The sequence below is a fragment of the Mercenaria mercenaria genome, chromosome 6, assembly GCF_021730395.1.
Source record: "Mercenaria mercenaria strain notata chromosome 6, MADL_Memer_1, whole genome shotgun sequence".
Taxonomy (NCBI): domain Eukaryota; kingdom Metazoa; phylum Mollusca; class Bivalvia; order Venerida; family Veneridae; genus Mercenaria; species Mercenaria mercenaria.
The window spans coordinates 72,414,521-72,434,836 of NC_069366.1; the positions used below are offsets into that span (position 1 = coordinate 72,414,521).

The window sequence follows — 20,316 nt, forward strand, 5'->3', positions numbered from 1 at the left end:
AAACCCGGACCTCTAGCTCAAAGGTCAAGGTCACAATTGGAGGTCAAAGGTCTACAGGGCTTTTTTCCTGTCCGGTCCACAACTCTCCCATCCTTGAAGGGATTTTAGTATTACTTGGCACAAATGTTCCCCATGATGAGATGATGTGTCATGCGCAAATCCCGGACCCCTAGCTCAAAGGTCAAGGTCACAATTGGAGGTCAAAGTCAACAGGGCTTTTTTCCTGTCCGGTCCATAACTCTCCCATCCATGAAGAGATTTTAATATTACTTGGCACAAATGTACCTCATAATAAGACGATGTGTCATGCACAACTTTCAGACCCCTAGCTCAAAGGTCAAGGTCACACTTAGCAGTCAAATGTTAACATAGCATGAACAGGGTCTGTTTCGTGTCCGGTCCGTAACTCTGACATTCATTAAGGAATTTTAATATCACTTAGCACAAGTGTTCCCCATGATGAGACGACGTGTCATGCGCAAATCCCAGACCCCTAGCTCAAAGGTCAAGGTCACAATTGGGGGTCAAAGGTCAACAGAGTTTTTTTCCTGTCCCGTCCATAACTCTGCCATCCATGAAGGGATTTTAATATTACTTGGCACAAATGTTCCCCATGATGAGACAACCTGTCATGCGCAAAGCCCAGACCCTTAGCTCAAAGGTCAAGGTTACAATTGGAGGTCAAAGGTCAATAAGGTTTTTGCCCTGTCCGATCCAGAACTCTGTCATCCATCAAGGGATTACAATATTACTTGGCATAAATGTTTCCCATGATGAGACGACGTGTCATGCGCAACACCCAATACCCTAGCTTAAATGTCAAGGTCACACTTTGAGATCAAAGGTCAAGAGGATTTTTTTCCTGTCCGGTCGATAACTTTGTCATGCAAAGCAGGATTTAGATATCAGTTGGCACAAATATTCCCCTGGATGAGACAACATGTCTAAGGTCAAGGTCATATTTAGAGGTCAAAGGTCAAATTCAAGAATGACTTTGTACGTGACATTTCTTCTTCATGCATGGAGGGATTTTAATGTAACTTGGACCAAATGTTCACCACCATGAGGCACCCTTGTTTTTAGAATTACGTCCCTTTGTTGTTACTATAAATAGATTTTATTGTAACTTTTTTATTACTGGCGGTAGAGAAAAATCGAGACCACTTTTCTGTGGTACAGCATGCATGTTACATCCAATTTTTAGGTGTATTTTGACCTATGTCTACCTGGTAGAGAGTTTCTTGTGGACTTGTATTATATAGATTTTTTTTTTTTTATACGCCCGAAGGGACGTATTATGTTATGACGCTGGTGTCCGTCCGTCTGTCCGTTAGCAATTTCGTGTCCGCTCTGTAACTCTTGAACCCCTTGAAGGATTTCAAGGAAACTTTACACAAATGTTCACCACACCGAGACGATGTGCAGACCGCATGTTTTGGATGTCTCACTTCAAGGTCAAGGTCACACTTAGGAGTCAAAGGTCATATCAGTTTGTTTCGTGTCCGCTCTGTAACTCTTGAACCCCTTGAAGGATTTCAAAGAAACTTGACACAAATGTTCACCACACCAAGACGACGTGCAGAGCGCATGTTCCGGATGACTTGCTTCAAGGTCAAGGTCACACTTAGGGGTCAAAAGTCATATCAGTTTGTTTCGTGTCCGCTCTGTAACTCTTGAACTGCTGGAAGGATTTCAAAGAAACTTGGCAGAAATGTTCACCACATTGTAACGATGTGCAGAGCGCATGTTCCGGGTGACTCGCTTCAAGGTCAAGGTCACACTTAAGGGTCAAAGGTCATATATGACTTTGCTTTGTGTATATTGCTCTGCATTGCAGTGGTCTTGTTTTTATTTGGCAGATCTCTTTTTTGTACTTACAATATATATTTTTTTTTTTTTGAATTACTTCCCTTTTATGTTACTATAAATAGCTTATTTTGAAACTTTTTTATTATTGGCCGTAGGGAAAAACCGAGACCACTTTTCTGTGGTACAACATGGATGGTACCTCCAATTTTAAGGTGTATTTTTAAATACCTATACCTGATAAGGATTTTTTTGTAGACTTTGATTTTTAGCTCACATGTCACAAAGTGACAGTGTGAGCTTTTGTGATCATGCAGCGTCCGTCGTCCGTGCGTCCGTCCGTCCGTGCGTCCGTGCGTAAACTTTTGCTTGTGACCTCTCTAGAGGTCACATTTTTCATGGGATCTTTATGAAAGTTGGTCAGGATGTTCATCTTGATGATATCTAGGTCAAGTTCGAAACTGGGTCACGTGTGGTCAAAAACTAGGTCAGTAGGTCTAAAAATAGAAAAACCTTGTGACCTCTCTAGAGGCCATATATTTCACAAGATCTTCATGAAAATTGGTCAGAATGTTCATCTTGATGATATCTAGGTCAAGTTCGAAACTGGGTCACGTGCCTTAAAAAACTAGGTCAGTAGGTCAAATAATAGAAAAACCTTGTGACCTCTCTAGAGGCCATATTTTTCATGGGATCTGTATGAAAGTTGGTCTGAATGTTTATCTTGATGATATCTAGGTCAAGTTCGAAACTGGGTCACGTGCCGTCAAAAACTAGGTCAGTAGGTCAAATAATAGAAAAACCTTGTGACCTCTCTAGAGGCCATATTTTTCATGGGATCTGTATGAAAGTTGGTCTGAATGTTCATCTTGATGATATCTAGGTCAAGTTCGAAACTGGGTCAGCTGCGGTCAAAAACTAGGTCAATAGGTCTAAAAATAGAAAAACCTTGTGACCTCTCTAGAGGTCATACTTTTGAATGGATCTTCATGAAAATTGGTCAGAATGTTCACCTTGATGATGTCTAGGTCAGGTTCGAAACTGGGTCACGTGCCATCAATAACTAGGTCAGTAGGTCAAATAATAAAAAAACCTTGTGACCTCTCTAGAGGCCATATTTTTCATGGGATCTGTATGAAGGTTGGTCTGAATGTTCATCTTGATGATTTCTAGGCCAAGTTCGAAACTGGGTCAACTGTGGTTAAAAACTAGGTCAGTAGGTCTAAAAATAGAAAAACCTTGTGACCTCTCTAGAGGCCATATTTTTCACAAGATCTTCATGAAAATTGGTCAGAATGTTCACCTTGATGATATCTAGGTCAAGTTCGAAACTGGGTCATGTGCCTTCAAAAACTAGGTCAGTAGGTCAAATAATAGAAAAACCTTGTGACCCCTCTATAGGCCATATTTTTCATGGGATCTGTATGAAATTTGGTCTGAATGTTCATCTTGATGATATCTAGGTCAAGTTCGAAACTGGGTCAGCTGCGGTCAAAAACTAGGTCATTAGGTCTAAAAATAGAAAAACCTTGTGACCTCTCTAGAGGCCATACTTTTGAATGGATGTTCATGAAAATTGGTCAGAATGTTCACCTTGATGATATCTAGATCAAGTTTGAAACTGGGTCACGTGCCGTCAATAACTAGGTCAGTAGGTCAAATAATGAAAAAACCCTGTGACCTCTCTAGAGGCCATATTTTTCATGGGATCTGTATGAAAGTTGGTCTGAATGTTCATCTTCATGATATCTAGATCAGGTTCAAAACTGGGTCACATGAGCTCAAAAACTAGGTCACTATGTCAAATAATAGAAAAAAAAACGACGTCATACTCAGTTCAAAACTGGGTCATGTTGGGACAGGTGAGCGATTCAGGACCATCATGGTCCTCTTGTTTTTTTTTGTGGACTTAGATTTGTTTTTTGAAGTTTTCCTTTTGTTGTTACAGTCCTTTGGGGCTACAACAGTCAAGTTCTTAAAATTTTGCTCAAATCCTATGATGTAAGCCTTCGGGCGTATATTGCCCTGCATGGCGGCGCTCTTGTTTTTTTTGTTTTTTTTTTAAAGATTAATTTCCCTTTGTTGTTACTATAAATAACTTACATGATAATATTTTTATAATCAGCCAAAAAAATTCAATATGAAAACAGCTGTAGGTTTTTAATATATAAATTTTAATCCAAGTGTTTTGTTATAACATATTGTATATATAGTACAATATTGTTTATACATCATTGACAGATATCAGTTCATTATGTTATACTGCAGTAGAGAAAATTAGGTGCCTTCCAGTAGGGGACTTTGTATTGCATGGCAATACTTCATTCACTTGTTTTGTTTTGCCTTGTTTGTCAGGAAGCTTAGACTGTTTAGTTTGCTTCCTTGAAAAGCAAATACTGGCGTCACATATTGTGACATAAGGAGCAATGGTTATGACCTACATGCGGTTTTAGGACAAGACCTTCAGACTGAGTGGTAGGGAAATGTGGCTCTGAAGGTCTCACTCAGATTCCTGTAGTAAGAAAAGATTTATTGCCCTTTGTACTTGTGTATATTATAATTAAAGTATCACTAAAAAGGTTTTGATACTGTCAAGAATCAAGAACCATATCTTAGACATGATTTTGGAGTATTTTTACAGCATCAGAATATTTTTGCAGGCTTCATGATGAGATCAAAGACTTCTATGAATATATGTCACCGACGCCGGAGGAGGCCAATATGAGATCTGATGTTGTTGATAGGATAAGAAACGTCATCAGTGGTCTCTGGTCCAAAGCAGAAGTAAGTTACATTTGAATCTATTTGATTTTGAGGCCAGGGGTACATAGTCATTTGATACTAAGCGGGTTGTTTCTAATACAAAATTTAAATGTCCATCTGTGTCAATGTTCATGGATTTCATGAGATAAAATTTCTGACAAACAAGTGAAATTTTCATTTGTTTTATCTTAAAATTGTATTCAAGGAATTCATGTTACCACAAGTAAACCACAAAATTTAATGATTAAGGACTAAGGTAACATTAACCTTTAAAACTTTATCATGCCACCTCCTCTAGAGTTTCCAAGGTTTACAGTACATGTGTACCAATTGTTAAAATTGACAAATGAGCTGCACCATGAGAAAACCAACATAGTGGCTTTGTGACCAGCATGGATCAAGCAGCCTGCGCATCTGCAGTCTGGTCAGGATCCATGCTGTTCACTAACGGTTTCTCTAATTGCAATAGGCTTTGAAGCGAATAGCGCAGGCTGGTCTGGATCCATGCTGGTCGCAAAGCCACTATGTTGGTTTTCTCATGGTACAGCTCAAATGTCTTTCAACATTAGATAGCTTCTTAGTCTTTGTGTCACAAATCTCCGTCAGAAAGACTTAATTCCTCATATATACAGGAATAGAAAATTTATGAGATGTCGAAAAGTCAGTTATTGATTTTGGACTTAGAAGCCTGGTGCTATGACGTTTGTATTGTTTACAGCATGTTGTGTGTCAAGTGATAAATACTTTCAAGCTACTATTATTCAGCCTATTATTTCATGAATGATAAATGCAAAAGTAAAATGTAGAGCATGCTACAAAAAAAATGGCTGATGTTATACTACCATATTGAATTGATTTAAACAGTAAAAGCGTAATTTTCTGCAGCATTCACAAACCTTTGAATAACAGATTAGTCTTCTTTACTTTTTTCATCACAATATTTCTTGTATTTATAGTGGTGTCTGTTGGATCTTCACAGTGACCTTTCCATCATTGGTTTTGTCATGTAGTGAATTTGAGATAAAACCTGAATTCATTATTGTTAGGTCAGAAGACAAACATACAGTCTAAGAGAAATACATTTTTATACCACTGTTTTTGTTAATATGAGACAAACATTTTATTGAATAAAAATGTGTCTTTATTATATTATATGATACTAGATTTACAGTTTTACTTTGTTTTGCAGGTGGAAATATTTGGGAGTTTTCGTACTGGTCTCTATCTCCCCACAAGGTAAGTGTATTTAGTTCTGACAGAAAATATCTTACTTTTTTAGGGCAAGTGCACTTATTGAAGTGGTGTAGTTTCAGAGTGTCCTACTCATTATCCAGGTTGCATGTTTGAATCTGTGTGAGAGCAGAACCTGACCCTGGTTACCACAAACCTTGAGTACTGGCCACTGGTCAGAATCTGACCCTGGTTACTACAAACCTTGAGTACTGGCCACTGGTCAGAATCTGACCCTGGTTACTACAAACCTTGAGTACTGGCCACTGGTCAGAATCTGACCCTGGTTACCACAAACCTTGAGTATTGGGTATTGGCCACTGGTCAGAATCTGACCCTGGTTACCACAAACCTTGAGTACTGGCCACTGGTCAGAATATTGAACATAGTAACCATCACTTAAAAGAACTTCCTCTACAACTGGAGTAAACCAAGGCAGCTCTATGTTGCATGGAGATAAGCAAACTGAGTAATACAGGCTTTCAAGCAACCAAAACATAGAAAAAGTTTCAAGCAATCTTAACTTAGAAAGACTTTCAAACCAAGAAAGACTTTCAAACCATAAAGAGTTTCAAGTATTCTAAATATAGAAAGTTTTTAAAGCAATCTAAACATAGAAAGGGTTTCAAGAAATAACAGAATAATGAAAGGGTTTCAAGCATTCTAACAGAAAGGCCTTCAAGCAATTGAAACATACAAAGGGTTTCAAGCAATCTAAACATTCCAAACATAAAAAGGGATTCAAGCAATCTCAACAAAGAAAGGGTAACTTATAAAGGGTTCTAGCAATCTAAATAATGAAAGGGTTTCAAGCAGTCTAAATGTAAGAAGGGTTTCAAGTAATCTAATATTCACTGGTATCTAATTTTCACAGATGAGTTAAGCCATAAAATTAAGTCACAATGAAAACAAAATACCCATTAGATAAATAAATATAAAATAAAAAATAAATAATCATCAAAAGTTTAAATCAGAGGCCTCAGTGGCCGAGTGGCTAAAGTTGCTTACTGTGAATCGCTTGCCCCTCACTAATACGGGCCAGTGCGCCTCGAGCTTTGCTTGGGGAATTGATTTGTGCATTTAAGGAAGTCATCAGGGTGTTCTACCCTGGTGCCTGCTTGTGGTGAAATAATGTGGGGTCTTCCTGTACCATTAAGAAATTGAAAATCGCCATATGATCTCTATTTGTTTCATTGTGACAGACCAAATAAAAGATTTCAAAGCAAGTTTTAGCTGTTTTAGCCAGAACAATGAAATGTCATTCCCATGAAAATAAATGATTTCAAGGCATACTGAATGATTTGCATCACTTGCTGCTTGGTTACGATACTGGCCATCCAGGTTTATGGATCATTCATATTTAGCAATGCACAGAATGTGGGTCCAGCTTGGTTTTTTATGCCCCCGAAGGGAGGCATATAGTTTTTGAACCGTCGGTCTGTCTGTCGGTCTGTCAGTCTGTCCACAATTTTCGTGTCCGGTCCATATCTTTGTCATCGATGGATGGATTTTCAAATAACTTGGCATGAATGTGTACCACAGTAAGACGACGTGTCGCGCGCAAGATCCAGGTCCGTAGCTCAAAGGTCAAGGTCACACTTAGACGTTAAAGGATAGTGCATTGATGGGCGTGTCCGGTCCATATCTTTGTCATCCATGGATGGATTTTCAAATAACTTGGCATGAATGTGTACCACAGTAAGACGACGTGTCGCGCGCAAGACCCAGGTCCGTAGCTCAAAGGTCAAGGTCACAGACGTTAAAGGATAGTGCATTGATGGGCGTGTCCGGTCCATATCTTTGTCATCCATGGATGGATTTTCAAATAACTTGGCATGAATGTGTACCACAGTAAGACGACGTGTCGCACGCAAGACCCAGGTCCGTAGCTCAAAGGTCAAGGACACACTTAGACGTTAAAGGTCATTTTTCATGATAGTGCATTGATGGGCGTGTCCGGTTCATATCTTTGTCATTCATGCATGGATTTTAAAATAACTACGCATGAATGTGTGACACAGTAAGACGACGTGTTGTGTGCAAGACTTAGCTCCTTAGATCAAAGGTCCTAAACTCTATCATCGACCATGACTATTCATTCAAAGTGCCATCGGGGGCATGTGTCATCCTATGGAAACAGCTCTTGTTTTATGATATCTGAGTCTGACATGATACGTCTTCTGAGACTGAAGCTAACAAGTAAGCTCAGAAGGGAGACTTCAAGGCAGTCCTGTCTTGAGGTTTCGAGTTCAAACCTAGATTTGACTGAAGACTTCATGTCTTAATTTATTTTGCCCCACACCACTTACTTAAACAGACATATTGTGCAATGCTAATTATTTTTACAGGGAAATGTCAAAGTTTACATTTATTCATTAATATTTAAATAAGTTGTTTAATTAAAATGTTGTATCTTCAGTGACATTGACCTGGTTGTGTTTGGTAAGTGGGAAAAGTTGCCGCTTCACACACTAGAGGAAGCTTTGCTAGACAAGGGGATTACAGACAAGGATAACATCAAAGTACTCGATAAAGCTTCAGTATGTATACATTGTTATGGGTATATCGTTGTTATTATGGGCTTAAGATATTTGGGCTTTTTTTCTCAAATTGGGCATAATATTATTATGTGATTCTAGCCTTTGAATGGTGAAAATTAAAAAAAAAAATGCAACTCCATGATTAGAAATATATTCAAATTTTGTTTAAAATCATTAAATGTAATATCTTTGATGTTCAGGTCTAATACTAGTAATAGGGAATATAGAAAACAAATTTCAGGGAAAAGTCTTGTGCTTTTGCCATCAGTATCCTTTTCAATGGACAAACTTTATGATAAAAAAAAAAGAAGGTCATTATTATTCATGGAGACTAATTTACATGTAATCAGCTTACTTCAGTGGATCAAATAAATCAAATTCCAGTAATATGTGACTGTCAGGAGACATCCATCGCAGCAAATTACCTGTAATGGTTGAATTATTTATTTATACTGAGACCGTTACATTTCACAGTGATGGAAATTAAATGAAATTACAGTTTTAATTCAAAAAAGATATTTGTACATGTAATTTCAGGTACCAATTGTCAAGTTAACAGATCTACAAACTGATATAAAAGTGGATATTAGTTTCAATGTTCCAAACAGCGTCAAAAGTGCCAAACTTATCATGGTAGGTTCTCTATATTTGCTCTACAAAACCTATCACAGACATTAATGATGTTTTCATTATGACAACATAATTCCCAGAATAGTTTTCAATGCAGCTTGTATTCCCTACAGTCTGTTGATCTTGCTGTATGTGAATTTTACATTGTTGTTGATTTTGTAATTGTTCATGTCTCTTTTATCTCAGTAGTTATGAGCATTATTTACATTATTTCAGTATGTAATAGGTAGTTGATAACTTGATATAGGTAGTTGATTATATATGAGCCGCGCCATGAGAAAACCAACATAGTGGCTTTGCGACCAGCATTGATCCAGACCAGCCTGCACATATGTGCAGTCTGGTCAGGATCCATGCTGTTCGCTAATGGTTTCTCTAATTGCAATAGGCTTTGAAATGAACAGCATGGATCCTGACCAGACTTGCGGGCTTGTCTGGATCCATGCTGGTCGCAAAGTCACTATGTTGGTTTTCTCATGGCGCGGCTCATATATATATATGGAAGGTATATCGTAAATTCATGTTACACTTTATGCACATGCTTGGTCCTTTAAGATCTCAGAAAATAGATTACACTGAACAGTGTTAACTTAAGGAGAGAGTTTCAAAGTAAATTTAGAGCTTCTTACTCAGTGATTTTTTTTGTGCCAATTTGACTCCGAAATTCGGCGTCTTCCCAATTGACAAAAATGGTCAAAATTCCCCAAAAAAGCTTAAAAATTCCCAAAAATGAGATGATTGATTTCTTGTGAAAGTTGAACTAAAACGATGCAAATAATCATGAAAATTCCGACCTTTATTATGGTTTATTCGCAGAAATTTGTTGCCAATTCAAACGCCTTGTTTACATAAAACGGGTCACGGCATAGTACGGCATTTAGTATGACTTTCATCATGGTCGCTAAAAGCTTTTTCATGCGTCAAAATGAGTCGGAAAAAAAATTGTTAGAAAATTACCTAAATTATCGAAAAATGTCGCATAATTCCAAATATTATAATAAGAAAAAAAAAACTTAAACAAGCCATCGGTACTCTGGACATTCGAACATCTTTCGGTAAAGTTAAAGAGAAATCAAATTCAAATCAAACGTCAGAAAAGCAAAGTGATCTGTCCAAGAAATCTGAGTCCCCACAAAATGACCCTCAGAAATCAACAGATTAGCTCATGGTGACCCTAAGCTATCTAAGCCATCAGATCCTGTGACATCAGAAAATAACCTGTCTGTCCTGTCAGTTCAACCTCAGTGCATATTTGAATGAAATAAATTTACCTTAAAATAAAACTTTTCAAAATGATTTCTTTATTAAGTTTCGTTAATTTTTCCCAATTTTGAAGTTTATCGCGCTAAATATTCCCAATTTAAAAGGCATGGGCTGCTGCCAAAAAAAGTAAAAAAATAACTGTTACTCTATCTTTTATGCTGTCATGTGTTACATCTGTGTAACATAATATGTTAGCAAATACATGTATAGACATGTCATTGAAATATTGTTTAAACCAAGGTTAAGGAGGAGTAAGTTTCAGGTCTGTATTCTACTCCTATCCCCACCTCCTTCCTTGTATTATATAATTGAATTATATCAAAGTAATGGATATATAATATTTGAAACAAAGAATGACAAGTCTGAATATGTCCTATTTCAAAATCAAAGCTATATTCTAAATTGTGTTGTTACAGAAATTCATGGAAGAATACCCAATCTTGAAGTACCTTGTTCTTGTTTTGAAGCAGTTTTTACTTCAGCGAGATCTTAATGAAGTCTTTACTGGAGGAATCTCATCTTACAGTCTCATCCTGCTGACTGTCAGCTTTCTACAGGTAAAATCTCATTTCACAATATCATATTAGCCTTTGCAGGTATAATCTCATAATTTTCTGTATATTGATGACAAGTCAGTGGTTTTCGATGACCGCTTTGACTTAGGTGAAACGGTTTCCAAATAATGTCTTCTATGGATGTAAATACGCGTGCTTGGATCAACGTCCGGAATTTGGTTTGTCCCAAGCCATAAACACAGTTTTTATTCATCCTCACTGTATGACCGCCGAATCCGCCATAATACTAGGCGCTCTTCACGAAATTCAAATTCACCAGATTTTGCTGTCGCAGGATTGCGTCCTGTGGATTTTTCATTGTTTATTTTGTTTAATAATTATTATCACACTTATTTATCCCTGAAAAAAGTAAGTGAGTTTTACACGTTTGTTTGGCTACTGTTTAGTAGATTACCAAACGACGCATAATATAGCATGTGATAATGTACTCATTTCAATCCAAATGCGGGTGGGGTATTTGCCTCGATTTTAAATGGAAGACATCAATTTTTGAAAACAGATCATTGACTGCAAAGAATAATCGCTTTGCTACCCCCTCGACATAAATATATTATTTATTAGAAAACTAAGAGTTACCAATGTAAGAAGCTTGTTTTAGACATTGTTTTTTAGACATTATATGCCGATTAACTGTCCCAGATGTATACATTATGGCCACTAATCGCAATTTCCGGTTCAATCGGACTTGAACGGCTTAGTCGAATAACTGTACGGCCATTAAAACTCTTTCTAAATTCATATATTTTCAATTTATAAAATTTGACTTTGTTTTATGACACAGCGAGCAGTTGAAAGAATGTAACGTTATAATTCTTGCTCTTCCATTTTGTCGAACAGTGTATAGATTTATACGGCCAGTTTCGAATCAACACTTTTGCTGTACATGGGTTTTAGTGTTTATTAGTAATAATTATAATTAATTTATAACGCCAGGCGCGACTACTTCAATTTGGTAAATGTGTACTAATAAACTTTAATCTGCATAGAACTGGGTCCCTAGGTCTAAGGTCAAGGTCACACTTAGAGGTCAAAGGATACAAGAATGACAACTTTGTCCAGAGCATTTCTTCTTCATGCATGGAGGGATTTTAATGTAACTTGGCATAAATGTTCATCACCATGAGACGGAGTGTCTTGCGCAAGAACCAGGTCCCTAGGTCTAAGGTCAAGGTCACACTTAGAGGTCAAAAGTCAGATACAAGAATGACTTTGTCTGGAGCATTTCTTTTTGATGCATAGAGGGATTTTTATGTAACTTGGCACAATTGTTCATCATCATGCGACGGAGTGTCATGCGCAAAATCCTAGAATTACTTCCCTTTGTTGTTACTATAAATAGCTTATATTTGTAACTTTTTTATTACTGGTTGTAAGGAAAAATTAAGACCACTTTTTTGTAGTACAACATGCATGTTACATCCAATTTTCAGGTGTATTTTGACCTATCTTTACTGGTGCGGATGTGTGGACTTAGAATTTTAAAAAAAATTTGTTTTTAGATTTACGTTCCTTTGTTGTTACTTTAAATAACATATATTGTAACTTTTTGCAATATTTTTTTTATTTGGCATGAATGTTTGCCTCAATGAGACAAGGAGTGTCATGTACAACTCCCAGTCCTTTTGACAGCTGGCGGGCTCGACATATTGTCCGTGGGTGTCTAGTCTACAAGTTAAATCTCATTTAACAATACCATATTAGCGTTTGAAGGTATATTTTCAGTATCTCATATTGATTCAGTCAGCTTTTTGTTTCACTATCATATTGGTGTAAATACACAATGTTGTGGTACAAAATTTTCAAACTGATAAGCTGAGGTGTGACAGTTGTTCCATTTACATATGAAAATGATTGATATCGAATTGGTGTATTGAAAAGGGAAATAATTACGATTATCCTCAAAATATCACCTGCTCTACGCAGGGCTCCAGATATTATTTTTTTTGGCCTATGAGTATTTACTCATACTTTTTGTGAATTAGTAAAATGGTAGAATCTGAAATTGACAGGAGTAATTTTACTCCTGAAAATTTGTAAATGTGAAAAAGAACAGAAATCAGTTTTAATATGTATTTATTGGGTGTAACACCCATGAATTTGTTTGCAGTTCAGTTTCAATTCAGCATTCAAGTTTTTGCTTCTTTATTTAGCTCATCTGATTTTTTGAAGAAAAAAAATGATGAGTTATTGTCATCACTTGATCGGTGTTGGTGTCGGCGTCGGCATTGCCTGGTTAAGTTTTATGTTTAGGTCAGCTTTTCTCCTAAACTATCAAAGGTATTGCTTTGAAACTTGGAACACTTTTCACCATCAGTAGCTGACCCTGTACAGCAAGAAACATAACTCCATCTTCTTTATTCAAGATTATTTATAGCCTCCTGTTTTTGGGATAAAAATATTCACATGATCTGTTTCTATTTGGTTAAGTTTTATGTTTAGGTCACTTTTCTTCTAAACTATCGAAGTATTGCTTTGAAACTTGCAACACTTGTTCACATCAATAGCTGACCCTGTACAGCAAGAACGTAACTCCATCCTGCTTTTTGCAAGATTATGGCCCCTTTTGGACTTAGAAAATATCAGATTTCATGGTTAAGTTTTATGTTTAGGTCAACTTTTTCTTTTAAACTATCAAAGCTATTGCTTTGAAACTTGCAACACTTGTTCATATCATAAGCTGACCCTGTACATCAAGAAGACACTCATCCTGCTTTTTCAAGAATTATTGCCCCTTTTGTACTTAGAAAATATTGTCTGAGAGTATTCTTTGGTAAGTTTTTATGTTTAGGTAAACATTTTCTTTTTTAAACTCTATCAAAGCTATTGCTTTGAAAACTTGCAACACTTGTTCACCATCATAAGCTGACCCATGTACATCAAGAAACATAACTCCATCCTGCTTTTTGCAATAATTATGGCCCCTTTTGGACTTAGAAAATCAGTTTTCATGGATAAGTTTTATGTTTAGGTCAGCTTTTCTCTTAACTATCAAAGCTATTGCTTTGAAACTTGCAACATTGTTCACCATCATACGCTGACCCTGTACATCAAGAAACATAACTCCATCCTGCTTTTTGCAAGATTTATGGCCCCTTTTGGACTTAGAAAATCAGTTTTCTTGATTGAGTATTATGTTTAAGTCAGCTTTTCTCATAAACTAGCAAAGTTATTGCTTTAAAACTTGCAACAGTTTTTCACCATCGTGGACGCTGTACTTCAAGAAACATAACTCTATCCTGCTTTTTGCGAGAATGATGGCCCTTTTTAGACTTAGAAAATCATGGGTAGGACAATATTTCTATTATACAAAAAAATCAGATGAGCGTCAGCACCCGCAAGGCGGTGCTCTTGTTCTCCCTTGGCTTGCTTTGGCTTCACACTCGCTACCGAATCCAATATAGAATATTTAATATACCTTTAACTATGTTTTTGGGATCATATTTGGTAGTTTAAAGAATGTGTTGAGTGTTTGGTCACTTTTTTGATCGTGTTTTAAACAAGAACTACTTATTGTACTGCAAATTAAAACAAACTATCATAGATTTAAGTAATGTAATACTAGTATAACCATAATAATCCTTACATAAACTATTATAAATTATTCCGATTTTTATGCAACGTTGTCGATCGGAGAATAAGTTTTGAACTTGTGCTGTGTTTTCTCGAGAACCGTGTAATGTCGTTAGTATTATGTCCGTCAAATACTTAATTTGTTATTTAATAGTTCCAATTAGTATTTTCATGTCACGAAAATAAGGCTATTATAAACATTGCATAAACGGGGCCGAAAAATCAAGTAACACCGTATGTCGCTGGCAAGACTACGCCCGTCAACTTCTAAGGTCGACATACACTGTCTTAGACATAATATTGTAAATGAATTGAGTGGTTGTTTCCACGTCTATTAAATCCGGGCACATTTGTTCTTGGATAATTGTGGAGTTCCACAAATCCTTGCATAATTATCCCCACATAAAAGAGTTTCCACGTATTAGGACCCAGTTCATTTAAAGTCATGCACACACAGTAAACACTTTCAAGGATATTGCATTAAGGCGATTGTACTACCATATTTAGTCATCGAATGATGGATTTCAAATTTCTTGCAATGAATGTTACCAACATGTTAAGATACTGTTCGCGGAAGTTTCCCATCTAGGCTTAAATGGTTCAATTCACTTAGATGCATTTAAGGTCGATTTTCATGATTTGATGAAGCTGTCATGGTATATCATTACATCAGCGAATAATTTAAAATTACCATGAATGTGTAAACAGTTGTAAGAACTGGATCGTGACGGGTACAGACCAGTCCGTAGTGTAATAAGGTCCCCTAAGTCATACATTCGGTCCAAGTAATATATCAAGTGCCCTTAGTGAGGCATGTGTGAACCGTATGGAGACAGCTTGTTGTTGTGATGATTTTTTTTTTGCAAAAATGATATGCTTTGCATCGAAAGTATATAATGTGATTGTCTTGTTAATTGTTGTTGGTTTTCTGGGCTGAGAAAACGTGTTATTAGATAGAGCATTAAGCACGAACAATCTAAAACAATTAACTTGTAATCTATTTATTTCTTGAATATAATTCCTAAATCAGTAGTATGTATCATACAGTGTCATGAAATAAAAGTGTGTGTAATAAATTGCATACGTGGCCGGACAAAAATCAATAACAGCCGTTTATATGTTTAGGTTACATGTTGACGCTACGTCAAACTTCTATTTTAGTGACAAACATGTCATAAACAAACTACATTTCTAAATGAAATAGTTGGTTTTGTTTCCACGCATACTTAAGTTTATCATTTATGGAGTCTCCATAAACTACACGAAAGCTGCAGGTTAGTACTGCCGCATGCATACAACTACGGATAAGATCGAACGGCTATGTTGTCTGTTTTGTCGACTTTGTGTAAAATTAAAAATTATCACGGGCACAATTTGTTCGTTGGGACTTAAATTCGTGGTTGAGCTCAACCACGAAATCCACGAAAATTAATCCCCCACAAATAATAATGATTTCACAGTATTTTCTTTCTGAGGACCCATTTAATTTAAAATTCATGCACACACGTACACACTTCTACTCTTCTGTCGATCACATTTCAATACAAAAGAAAAAATTTACTACTATAGTTTACCTCATGAATTTATGTGTAATAATTGTCTTGCCTATTTATAACAGACTCGCAAATCATTATTGTCTTAAAAAATTACTTGAAATAAATCTGGATGTTGTCTTATATAGTTGCCTTTAAATAAGTGGTTTAAATTTTCATTCAGAAATAGCACTGTTTACTGAATTTATATTTTGATACAAACTTCATAAGGAAAATAACCTTACGACAATCCTACAATACAGCGAGAAATATTGAAGATCCATGGAGCCTGTTAAAGCCAGTTATTGTGTAAGATATTTCTATATATGGGAATAACTTTCGTGAGGGTTAATCAGGAAATGATGTCACTAGTGTTAATTTAATGTATCCACATAAGTTCATACCCAGTTTCCTTGATCTATTATCAGTATTTTTAGTGAGGTATCACAGCAGTATATTGTGAACTGTCATTTGTGAAAACCATGTTAATGGTGAACACAGCATGTGTTGAAATTGCTGACCTTGGAAATCAACACTTTTTCTCTTAGTAGAACAAAACTCATCATGATTTTATGTCATTTTGCTCAATAGGTTGATAGTAATTGGTGATTGTCTCTGTTTAATTGTTGTTGGTTCTTCTTTGGTCATGAAACAAACATTGTTTTAGGAAGCAGCCATTTAAACAGAACAATTTAGAAAATACAATTCAACCTTGTAATCAGTATTTTATTTTCTTGCGACTTCAGTAATTCCTGTAATGATACAAGTATGAATTTAATGCATCATTCATACAGTGACATTACTTATGAGTCGACCCTCATAAAAGGTGTGTTTGTTTTTAGAATAATGTGCTTATGTCAGCCATTTTGTTTGTAACAAAAGGACCTCATTACAGTGTATCATTTTAGACATTTCCTTTCATTTATGGCTTGAATTAAAGTTCTTGTACTTTGATAAAGAAATGAAAATTGAAAGTAAATTGAATTAAATGTGTAAAGTTTCTCTTATATTAGTTTATTATCTGAGCCAAGGGAAAGTAATTTTCATGTTTATGTGACAGTCTTATTTATTACTTCAGTAGTATATTTTAGCCGCACCAATATAGTGCGTTTGCCACCAGCATGGATCCAGACCAGCCTGCGCATCCACACAGTCTGGTCAGGATCCATACTGTTCGTTTTCAAAGTCTATTGCAATAAGAGAAACCATTAGCGAACAGCATGGATTCTGACTAGACTGCGCAGATGTGCGGGCAGGTCTGGATCCATTCTTATTGCATACCCACTATGTTGGTTTTCTCATGGCACGGCTCATTTCTTCCCTTCTTTTTTCAAGGAGGTAAGAAGTTTTAACCATTTTAAAGAAGAAGACAGGTGGACAAAAAGCAAATTCCATTTTAGCTCACTTGAGCACAAAAAGCGCAATAATATGACTGTTAACACTCCAGAGAACACAATATTGATCCAATCTAAATGGAACTTACAGAACTAGGTTCAGAAACTAGATCATTAGGTCAGTTAAAAGAAATCTTGTAAACACCCTTAAGAGGCCATATTTTTTACATCAAAATATTCAATTTCATTCTCATAAAGCTTTTTCAGAATGCTCTTTTCAAGGTCAAGTTCAAAATTGGGTTACTTTAGGCAAGTTTAAGCAGTTATAAAAGATGTCATTTGGTCAAATAACAGAAAAGGCTTTTTGGTACTCTGAAGGTCACATCTACTATTTAGTTAGGTTAAATCTGTGTCAGAATGTCTTTCCTTATGAAATTGAAAGATTTACTGTGATAAAACTATCTCAAACTTTTTCCGTTTATAGACTGAGTAAAATTAATAAATCTTGTTGTGATGCAAGATCTTTTGTTCACAGGTGATAGCTATTTCGATATTGTAAAACAAACAAATTGCCTTTATGTATATTTCTTATCATATCTATAGTTTTACCAAGTTTTACCTATTTAGTATGCGCAACTAGTGAAAAATACATACGTTTTTCACTATAAAGTTTCAACATCATTCTAATAATCACTTTAACACTTTCAATATTTCACTGAAAATGGTGTAAATCTACTGTATGTAATTACAGCTGAATCCTCGAGAGGATGCCACAAATCCCAAGATCAACTTAGGTATCATGCTCATAGAGTTCTTCGAGTTATATGGGCGACATTTCAACTACCTGAACACAGGTATCCGTATCAAAAATGGAGGAGCATATGTGCCAAAGGATGACATCACACGGGAGATGGACAACGGACATAGGCCTTCCTTGCTGTGTATAGAGGATCCTCTAACACCCGGTCAGTATACATTGTAGTGGTAGAATGGTTTGTAAGGGGTCTTATTGACCAAAAAGTTCAGTTTGCTGTCTTTAATACACTTGCCTTTTAACAGTTGGGTGAATCTACCAATACTATATGTAGGCCAGGTAGAGCACAAAACCATCATTAAGTAGTTGCAACGTTTCGTTGGTAGAACAGGTATTTTCTGTGAGTTGTTCAGGCATTTAAGTTGTCTAAGTAACAAAGTTCACTTATTTACGGGGGAACAGAATTTTTTTTTTCTTTTTTCAGTTTTTAAAATGAGTTGCAGACTAATGTTTTCCATGCCATTATTCTTACAAAGAAAAACATTGTTCTCACAGACATCAAATTTTCGTTTTATCACAGGCAATGATATAGGCCGAAGTTCTTACGGTGCCATGCAGGTAAAGCAAGCTTTTGAGTATGCCTACCTACAACTACAATATGCTCTTGCTCCACAGAACTACCACCTTCTCAATGGACCTCAAAGGTAAGCTTGATAGTATGCTTGTTTAGGCAAGAAGTTATCAAAGAAAATTGGTATGATTGGAGCAGTTTGTGTAGCAAACTCATTCAGAAAAACTTTTAACTTCAGTCGTAGAGGTTACAAGATTGAACACTGGTCTTTACAGATTTCTGTGAATCTTTATGTGAATGCCTTGTAGGTGATTACATAAAATCTAATTATCTGCAATGGATGATGGCATCCACTAAAGGTGTGTGTTTCCTTACTAAAGCAATTTTTTATGAAACTTGGTTGAAATATTCATGGGCATAATATCTCAGCTAAGTTTTATTCTCGGCTGGTTCATCCTAGTTGTTCTAGAGTTACGACCCTTGAATTACTCAAAATAGTGAAAGCAATGATGTCTACACAATAGAGTACATTTTTTTAATGAAAATGATATTGAATAGGCACTTGACCTAAAATTAAGTTAAAGTTAGATAACCTGCTAGCTTGGACCAGTATCTCTGGTGGTAAGGCTCTTGAAATAGTCAAAATTGTGGCTGTTGGTGTTCAGGAAATAAAGAACTAAGTATGTTTTCTTTTGTTCAACCAAAAACTAGAGTTAAGTTTAATTACAAGCTAGTTTGGATAAGTTTTTCCCGAGTGTAATAAAAATTTGGCTTGTTACATTAAGCTGGAAAATAAGCAATTTAACGTTACAGATGTGCCAGGTTTTAAATGGAAAAGAATAAGTTTTAAAATTATTTTGGTGTGTTAGATCTTCATAAATTATTTGAAGAAGTGGAAGAATATCAGTCTTATTTAGATTGAAAAAGTTATGAATATTTCAGTATTTAATGAAAACTGCAGCAATTTTGTTTCCATGCCAACATTAAACAAAACACAATTTTTATTTTTTAGATATTTTGTTGAACTGTATTTTCTGTTAAATATTCTTAAGACCTAACTGAGCTTCTTTTCATTATTTTTCTTGTTTTCAGTATTTTAGGACGTATTGTTCGAGTTACAGAAGAGGTTCAGGACTACAGGAGATGGATAAAAGAAAATTTTCCAGTTAAAATCCAAGAAGTGAGTAGAGTGGAATCAAAGACAAGGACATACGCTAGTGTTGCGACATCCACGTCCAATCCTAAATCCAAGCTAGATAATGACAACAACAATGGGTTTGTATAATTACAGTTTTATAATTGTTCAAATTAAGTGAATATATTTTAAATTTTGCTTATTTCTACAAGGTTTTTTAATACTTAGGCACTTTGAATCGGTCAAAATTTCAGTTGCAGGTAATCAACAAAAATGTGTTTATCTTTGATTAATAATGATTAAATTTAGGCATGTGGCTTATAACAAAAATTAGTTCAAATGCTTGATTTATGGTGGTATATCTCTGAATTTGAACAAAGCGCTCAGGACTGGTTAATTTTTCTAACATGTACAGAAATACTTTATTATCAAAGGCACTCTAGATTTATGTCAATTTGGGGCCACTTTATGATGTCAGACTTCATTATGAAAAGTTTCATGTAAGATAAGGTCACATTCACTTATTCATAATTTGTTTAACCTTTGATTTATCAGCACATTTTTAGCTCATCTGATTTTTTTGGGAAAAAATGAGTTACTGTAATCACTTGAT

At 35.8% G+C, this 20,316-nt stretch overlaps 1 protein-coding gene across 2 annotated transcripts in view; it reads left to right on the plus strand.

Annotated features, from left to right (window-relative positions):
• The window catches only part of LOC123548632 (terminal nucleotidyltransferase 4B-like), a 53,726-nt gene that overhangs the window by 18,937 nt on the left and 14,473 nt on the right, over positions 1-20,316 (plus strand). For both annotated transcript variants that reach the window (XM_045336073.2, XM_045336074.2), the window contains exons 2-9: positions 4,467-4,590; positions 5,759-5,805; positions 8,219-8,339; positions 8,877-8,972; positions 10,649-10,789; positions 17,995-18,208; positions 18,578-18,701; positions 19,661-19,843. In XM_045336073.2, the coding sequence (XP_045192008.2) occupies positions 4,467-4,590; positions 5,759-5,805; positions 8,219-8,339; positions 8,877-8,972; positions 10,649-10,789; positions 17,995-18,208; positions 18,578-18,701; positions 19,661-19,843 (1,050 nt within the window). The remainder of the gene's footprint in view (positions 1-4,466; positions 4,591-5,758; positions 5,806-8,218; positions 8,340-8,876; positions 8,973-10,648; positions 10,790-17,994; positions 18,209-18,577; positions 18,702-19,660; positions 19,844-20,316) is intronic.